The sequence below is a fragment of the Glycine soja genome, chromosome 6 (genome assembly GCF_004193775.1).
Source record: "Glycine soja cultivar W05 chromosome 6, ASM419377v2, whole genome shotgun sequence".
NCBI lineage: Eukaryota > Viridiplantae > Streptophyta > Magnoliopsida > Fabales > Fabaceae > Glycine > Glycine soja.
Window position 1 is genome coordinate 46,413,474 of NC_041007.1, and position 8,544 is coordinate 46,422,017.

The 8,544-nt window shown below is 33.7% G+C and overlaps 1 protein-coding gene across 2 annotated transcripts; it reads right to left on the bottom strand.

Moving 5' to 3' along the window:
* Positions 1–3,689: 3,689 nt before the first annotated feature.
* On the bottom strand, positions 3,690–7,761 carry LOC114417276. Of its 2 annotated transcripts, none has more exons than XM_028382418.1 (5): positions 7,619–7,761; positions 6,300–6,753; positions 4,988–6,209; positions 4,718–4,864; positions 3,690–4,546 (listed from the first exon to the last, which is right to left on the bottom strand). In XM_028382418.1, exons 2-5 carry the CDS (start codon positions 6,348–6,350, stop codon positions 3,927–3,929), a joined length of 2,040 nt encoding a protein of 679 aa, XP_028238219.1. In that variant the 5' UTR covers positions 6,351–6,753; positions 7,619–7,761; the 3' UTR covers positions 3,690–3,926. The 2 variants fall into 2 exon arrangements, with proteins under 2 accessions (XP_028238219.1, XP_028238220.1); XM_028382419.1 differs by lacking the exon at positions 7,619–7,761 and adding an exon at positions 6,989–7,257.
* Positions 7,762–8,544: the final 783 nt, after the last annotated feature.

The window sequence follows — 8,544 nt, forward strand, 5'->3', positions numbered from 1 at the left end:
ACCAAGAAGATGCATAGTCCGCAACCGCTGTGGCCACACCCAAATCTTCAATTGCACAAAATATAAAAAGGTGAAAAAAACCGAAACAGTAAACTATAACAACCAAAAAAAGAGTGCAAAATTTCCTATGAGATTAACATAGTAACACGGATAAAACAGGGCAATTAAAGCAATTAAATTAAACTTTGGCTATATTACATGCCCGTTTGGATTCATGTTAGATCATCTAGAATCACATTAAAACATCACTTAGTATAATTTTAAGTATTTGATTATACATTGAGAAATTGATTCTAAATCCCATAACTAACTCTGAACTAAAGTAATTTTTTTGGTACTTTTGTGTAGGATAAAATACTTTATAATAAGTTTTACGAATAAAAACATTCAAATATAAATCACCTTGAAGGTTTTAAAAATAGTCTGTGACCATGATTTGGACAATAACATCCACATTTTTTAATTGTCTAAAATCGTAATTGGGAATGCATCGATCGCATTTGTTCACGATTTGTTGTGATATCAACATACGCAAAGAAACCGCAATATAACCATGGCCGATATAATGATTTTAAATTGCGATATGCAATGTCAAGGTATTTTGACCCTCTCCACATTTTCATCACAATCGTACTTGCAACCGCATCAGCCACATTTTCCCACAATGTAAAGATTCTTTGATTCATCGGAATATAACCGCAACCACAATTTAAAACTATGACCCATATTTAAAATATTGACCACGTTACTTGGAAATCAATTTTGCATACAGTCAAACACACTATACCTGGAAGAAGAAGAAGAAGAAGAACAAGCACGCATGCAGGGTTAGGAAGAGACCATGATTTGAAGCGCGCGTGAAATTTCCACCAGCAGATCTTCCTTCCCCAAAGTGTTAATCCCGATAATGACCTCGTGATCGGGATGCGACGCAATGATATTGATAATCTGAAATAATGAAATAAAAAAATGAATCCATAGGAAGCACGAATTTGACGTTGATGAAAACTAGCGTTTATTTAGGTTAGGTTAAACCTGCTGAGCACACGAAGGAGGGAACGTTCTGGAGCAATGTGTTGAGTCCGGTTTAAATCAAGACTCAGAAAATTTATGGATCAAAATTGGCTAAATTTGATTTTTTTAACATATTATAAATTTTAAATTTGATTTTGATACAATGTAAATCAATCAATTAGAAATCGCCCAAATTATGAATTTTAAATTTACAAAAGTCAACAATTTCCTATTAGATAAAAATGTAAAAACAACAGTCACAATGTTAGTTTATTCTTCTTTTTTTGTTTTTTTGGTAACATGAGATAAGAAACAGCAACAAGAAAAAGAAGGAAAACTACAATCTCAGAAAAGGAACCATCCTCGCATCCGCAGGCTGCAAGTCAGTAGGAGGAATCAACAACTCAGAAAACCAGCTATCTGAATTTGGCAAGTTGAAGTTACTAAACTGAGTCTTGAAGAAGAGAAAAAAGATACCACAATGTATATAACTACAAGAGATTATTTTTCATTTAAAAAGTTTCCTTTGGCAAAGGAGAATACATGAGTTCTTTAGTTCTAGATCAACAATGTGATCTCTTTTTTTTCATGAGATGATATCAGTATGTGATCTCTTAAAATGGTGATTCCTGAATTCCTTAGGTGAAAGAATCTAAGAAACAATAGTAGTGTACTTTGAGGCAATCAAATTATGATATAACCACAACATTCTGTGATTTCACGTTATTGAAGAGTATGCACATTATGACAATTTGATCAATTTCTTGTTTAACCTAATTTACCTTTGGTGTATGAACAGATTCTTAATGGTGGACAGAGCAACAACCAGAATCATTCTGGCTTCAGGATATGCATGAAAACTACCACCAGCTGCTATTGGTCCCGTTGAACTTTCTTATTAACACACAACAGCATCATTATAAATTTATAGATACTGCTAACACATGCTGCAGTCCTTTTCCTACTAAAAAAAGGGAAATCGTTGGGAGTGTTATTCTTTGTTTTCCCTCTAGATTATGAAAATTCCCAAGCACAAGCACAAGTTTTCAGAATTTCTTCAGTTGTTGATGGTTCTCCCTCCATGGACCATGGCTACCAACAAACTTATCCATACAAAAAAAACATTTCTTATTAATGAAAATATTTGTTTAATTATCTTCTGAACTGTCGTATATGAATGATATATACATTTCTTACAGGTCTTTGATCTTATTTGACAGAAATTGATCATAGAATTTCAGGGTCTTGGAAAAAGCCCCGTAATATGCAAACAGAATATTGTGTTGAAGTTAGAAGTCAAATATTGGGATGAATTATACCTTGTGAAGTGGTTTTATGGTTAATTGGTTGGTTACTTGGCATTTGTATGTTTAGTTAAATTTTGTTTCCTTACGTGAATATACTCTCTTTCTGCTCAACCCAACTCAAATGTTGAAAATTTCAACTCAACCCAATCCAATGTTTCTACCTGCACCTCATATAAATCAAGCAACACTCCCTTTATATTCTGAAAAGGGTAATCCGGAATGTAATTACATTTTGAATTAGTCTTTCCGGAATGTAGGAAGCTTTAGCCAACCCAATGGCTCAAAAGCATGTATGCATACATCATACATGTAACCAACAAAAAAAGGAAAGTCACTGCAAACGGATTAATGAACTAACTAAATATTTGACTCAAATTTTATGATTAAACATAATAAAAGCAGGGATAGTCTATAACTTATTTTTAGTGAAAATGCCAAAAATATATAATCAAAATTGAACTCACATCAATGACTAGAAGTGTTCCTGGCTTAGTTTGATTTGATTTTTCATCGAAAAGTCATCCGAACCAAACTTAAAAAACATGTGATTCAATTCTGTTCAATTTTTTATTTAAAATAAAATCTAAACCAAACCAAACCAATAATATTTTTTGGCTTGATTTGGTTTGATTTTTGTGGTTTAGTAAAATATTATTTCATTAAAATTTATATACTTTCTTTCCTTATTTTAAATAAAATTACATTTAAAAAATTATTAATAACAATCTACAAAACTTATTAATATATTAAACCTTTGAAAATAAAAATTTACAAAATTTCATCTATTTTAAACCAAACATATCTTCAAAAAGTCATGGAAAAAAAATAATGCATTATATCAATTTCGTATACATAACACTACAAAACATTGTGAAACACAAGTGATACACACATAAAACTAAAGTAATATAAGTATTAGTACAAGTGTTGCGGTTTGGATCGGTTTCAAAGACACAAACCACAAATCAAACCAATTGATTTGAGGAAAAAAAAGTCATTCAAACAAATCCAAAAAAATCAGTTTACTTTAGTTTTTGATTTTTTTGAACAATTTTCAATTTTTATTTTGGATCGATTTGGATTTGAACACTCCTATCAATGGGATCATCACCTTGATAATCTGCACTAAATTTTATTGTTGATCTCAAGTGTATGTATTATCAAGGTGGAGTAAATAAGTGGATCCAAGCTACTTGTCTTGATAACACTGGTCCACTAAGGATAGAGTTGCTTAATCCAAATGTCATTAGGGGTCAGCACGACAACCCCTCATAATAAAATTATGGAAGTGACAAACTATCCTTCCAAAGAGGAAATTTATCGTAATTGAACCAAACTTGCTCTGCAGACAAATTGAAAATGATGTTCTGAAAGTACTGAACAACACAACCTATAATGGAATAGAAAAACTGTAGCATAAAGCAGCTTATTAGGCATTACAGCCCACAAATCAATGTATCAATATCTAGTGCACCAAACTTAATCAAAAGAGAGGGGATAAACTGTGCTAACAGAAAAACATGACAAATACGAAATAACAAAGTAAATAGATGCATATACTGAAAGAAAGGCGGTGAACGAATCAATTTGGTATGGAACAGCCTCTTACAGAACTCCAAAATTTCCCTCACTGCGACTCTTGCGCATGGAGAGCTCTGAAACCAAGTTCAATGCTTTGTCGGGAGCATCAAAATGATAGCGACTTTGGGTTGATACTTTGGTTCTAGTTGGTGGCAGGAGAGGCTGCTTACCCTTGGACAGTTTTGGTGAGTCCACACTTCTGCGAGCATGAGTAGACGTGATTGATGGCCTCCGTGTGGCTGCAACACCTTGGCTGCCCTTCCTTGTGGTCTTGCGATCCGCTCTAAGGCCGCGATCAAACTGATGGGAATTCATTCCTAACCGAACTGAACGTTCTGCTCCATCCTTCAAAGAGCTCACTTTCATAGGCTGCCGATTATAGTAGACAAGATGGGGAAGAAGGCCTTGTAGATATTTCTTCATATGTTCATCTCCAACATTTTTCTGGGCTGGATTCCCATCCAAGTTGATAGCTTGCAAAGTATTGTAGTTGGCTGCAAGTTGGCCTAGACATTTGGCTGTTGAAATTTTGTTAAAAGAGAGATCCAGGATACTTAGTTTCAAAAGGCGGTGCAGACCCTCTACTTCACTGATCTTGTTTCCAGCCAGGTACAGCTCCTTCAAAGATGAGCAGGATGCAAGGCCTGTGCAAATGAGGAAAAGATAAACCAAAACAGAAGGGGGAAAAAATGGAGATAATATCAGCAAATCAGCAAGAAACATTAGGATGTCAATAGATAATGGCATCAAAAAAATTATTTCCGCAAAAAGTATAACAAATAAGAGACTTGAGATGTAATCCAGATTTATTTTACCATGTCCAATTCTTAATATACGGTTGTAACTGAGGTCTAGGACACGAAGCCGAGTAAGTTCACGTAATCCTTCTATAGTGGAGATCTTGTTTCTAGACAAATTCAAGGCATGAAGTCCACGAGGAAGAGCACCAGCAGTTATCCTCACTGAAAAGGAGAATTCAGAATGAGATAAGATAACTGAATTAAGTCCGGTCAGTTTCAAGGCAACAAGGAAAGACCATCTCAGATAAAAAAAAAAATAATGAAAAAATAAATTATAGAACTAACCAATAGCATTTCCAGCCAAGTTGAGCACTTTTAAACTCACAAATGCACTCAAAAAGGGGATCACAACCAACCCATGATTTCCTAGCTGAGCGGCAGTGGCATTAGCACCCAGAGAAGAAATATATCTTTTAGCTGCTTCCATTCCTGGAGTGACCTTATTATCCACACTGGCAGCTGTCACGCCATTTACTGTGTTAACATCAACTAAAGGTTCAATAACTTTAGACAAATCTTCATTTGTTTCCTCTAGAGGTGGTCCACAATGCTGCAAACCAACTACCCAATCCTCAATGCGCTTAATCTTAAAATCCTTCTTAGGAAATTCACCCACACAGTGAACTGAGGAATCTCCTTGAAGGGTTTTGACATCACTTGAATCATCTGTAATTGGCATTACCCAGTTTTCTGCTGAACCAGAAAGCAGATAAGAATCAAAACCATCATCAAAGAAATTGTCCATATGACCATCTTCAGGTTTTTCCATTTCATTCTCTCTTTCTTGATCTCCCCTTATTTGATCATGAAACTCATTGATGAATTCCTCTTTCTGCCTCATGCGTAAAGCATGAAGATCATCAGAAGATCTTGACATTGCATGTTTAAAAGCATCTTTTTCAGAAGAAAGTATAGAAGCTCTGATATTGGGTAAAGAACGTGACTTCCTAAGAGATACGATACCAGGAACAGAAGTCTGGTCAGGAATGTTACCAGCAAATTCACCAGATAATGGAGTATCAGAAATTTCATGGGCATCTTTATCTGAAGGTATAGGGTCTCCAATTGAAAAAATTGAGACATCATTTAGAAGACCTGAACAGACTTGAAACTCAACATTTGGATTATGATACCTTCTAATAGAAATTGTTGACTCATTCTGGCTTTTGGCACCATCACAAGACAACCCAAGATCTTCATCACCTTCCCTTATGCCTTGGTCAAGCCCACTTTGAAGAGACTGGCTCTTCCTAATACGCCTAGTTTGGTGAACGTTGCTTTCATTTTCAAAGGAAAACTTGCTATTCAGATCCTCTGACCTACAACTGCACTCAACTGAATCCCAATTGCTAATATGATTCTCCGTGATATTTATTTGCTTGTGTGCTTGTTCTTTCGAAGGGGATGAATATGTTCTCGGAGGATTAGATGACTCTTTACAGCCATGATTTTGGGTACCATCTTGCAAACCCTTTTCCATTGCTTCAGTAGAAGGTTGAACCGTTTTCTGATTGAAGAGGAAAGCACAAAGTCAACATAGGTCATGTGATATCATACTAACAAGTAATACTAATCAATTAAAACATCTTCTACTTACCTTTGCCTTGTTGCCTTGGGCATTAGCATGGAAACAAGAAAACCGAAACATTGCTGCAATGATGTTGACAGCTACATCTAAACACTAAACTTTCTTTAAGGCAGAAAAACAAATATCAATTACTATCTACAACGAGCATCAATTTTCCAGAAGTCTAATCAAAGACACTAAATTTGCTGAGATTCAGTGCCAAACTAGAAAGAGCTTCTGGCAACAAAGCAAAAAGCCACCCTTAGCCATAATCAAGCGACAAGCCCACAGAAACACGGCACAATCTCCATATATCTGATGACTTTGATCTTCGCAAAACACAAAGCCAAATCACCCCCTCTTTGTCACCCCACACCCTCCTAGAGGTGCGAGAATAGTTTGAGTTTGTTATAGCGGCCAGAGTGAAAGAAATTCCTTTCCAATCAGCAGAATCCAGAGACAGATATGCATAAGAGATGCAGTCCTGATAAGTAAAAGAGAATCAAGGGTAAAGGTTGATCTAATATGTTACATCCAGAATATCGTAAAACTACAAGAACAAGATCAACAATTCAATAAAACCAATAAATAAAAAGCAATTTCGCTCAATAGTTATATGGAAAATTATACATACATAATCTTGTTCCAACTTGAAAATAAAACCTATAGAAACCATTCACATATACTCTGCAATATAGTTTGCCATTTTTATTCTTTACCTGACCACAGGAACAAATATAATAAACCCAACCACCGAGCGCATGGAACAACAAGCGCGTAAATCAACAGGTAAAGGTTGTTCCTACTTAATCAGTAGTCTCAAGTTCAAGCCTGGACACACAACCGTATTAAGTCCTCGGAGGGTGAGAGTGATCCACCCCGTTTGAGCAGAATTGTCAGGAAACATGTGGTCTCTAAAAAAAAAAGAAAAAATACAATACAATAGACCCTACCGACACATTAATGCTTCAAAACCGTTTCTGCCATCTTTTCAAAGCTCTAAATAACCTTAAATTTCTAAGATTGCTTTCACCATCTTGGACTTTTTCCAAAATATTCCTAACAAATTAAATATATGAAAAATTAAACCCCCCAAATAAAAAACACTTGAACAGGAACAAATCAAGCATGAACTTTGACCACCCCCATTAATTTAATCCGAAAAACGCACCAATGGGGTCAAACATAATCGCATCTTTGAATCAAATGCAATAAAAAAAATTGATTTTTTTTAAAAAAAAATCATGGGATTTTGCAATACTAGCGGCTCCATCAAGAAGCAAATAACAGCATATGATATATATTGGTTAAAGAGAAAGATAGAAGGAGAGAGAGAAGAGAAAGGTAACCTATTCGAAGGAATGAAAGAAGGAGCACTGTTGTATAGAGAAAGTGCTTCTTCTTCTTCCGTTTTCCCTGCGTTGCTAGGCTAAGCCACCATGGCACCAAAGAAGCACCTTCCATTCATTTTTTCTATATATATTATCGTAATAAATTAATAAGTAATAATATTAATAATAATATAGCTTCTGAATAAACGGCGTTCAGTAGTACGAATCAACAGCTATCGCTAACCCTAGACTGGTAAAACAAATCAGATTTGATTGGTGTAAAAAACAAAGCCCAGCTCAGTTAATGTCTCAATGATTATATTTATAGGTTATCTAGTTGAGTTTTAATTCGCCAATCACCATTAATAAGAAGTCATCTTTTTAATATATTTTAATAAAAACTAATCATTAATATAAAATCATAATTGTTATAAGGTTTAAATTAAAAGTATAATTTGATTACTTTTACAAGGTTAAGTTTTTTTTTTCTTTGACAAACTACATTAAGGCTAAGTTAAATAAATAAATAAATTATAATAAATATTTTCCTAAATTTTATTTAATTAAAAATTTTATATTTTTAATTACTGTATAAAAAAGCTTTTAAAATTTAAATGTATATCACTAGAGATTTAAATTAATATATAATTTATTTGATTAATTTATAATTTTGTTTGATTTAAATAAAGGAGTTTGATGTTATCTTCTTAACTTCTAAGCCTTTTTCCATACGCTATTTTGGTTTATACTTAATTTAGCTTTCAATTTTCATTATTATAATAAAATAAAATTTTCTTATTTATTACCTTCTTTTTTATTACACTATTTCACATGATAAAATTTCTCTGATAATATAGTCATTACATTATTTATTTTTAATTTTGATATAACATTTTTTATGAAAAATAATAAGATTTTTAAATTAATTAAAAAAACTTAAAAGT

Excerpts from the sequence above, each read along its gene's own strand:
- LOC114417276 (XM_028382418.1), bottom strand. The coding sequence starts at position 6,350 with ATGTTTCGGTTTTCTTGTTTCCATGCTAATGCCCAAGGCAACAAGGCA. Across the intron at positions 6,210-6,299 it reads CCCAAGGCAACAAGGCAAAG|AAAACGGTTCAACCTTCTAC; the intron begins GTAAGTAGAAGA and ends CTCTTCAATCAG. Across the intron at positions 4,865-4,987 it reads CTTGGCTGGAAATGCTATTG|TGAGGATAACTGCTGGTGCT; the intron begins GTTAGTTCTATA and ends TCTCCTTTTCAG.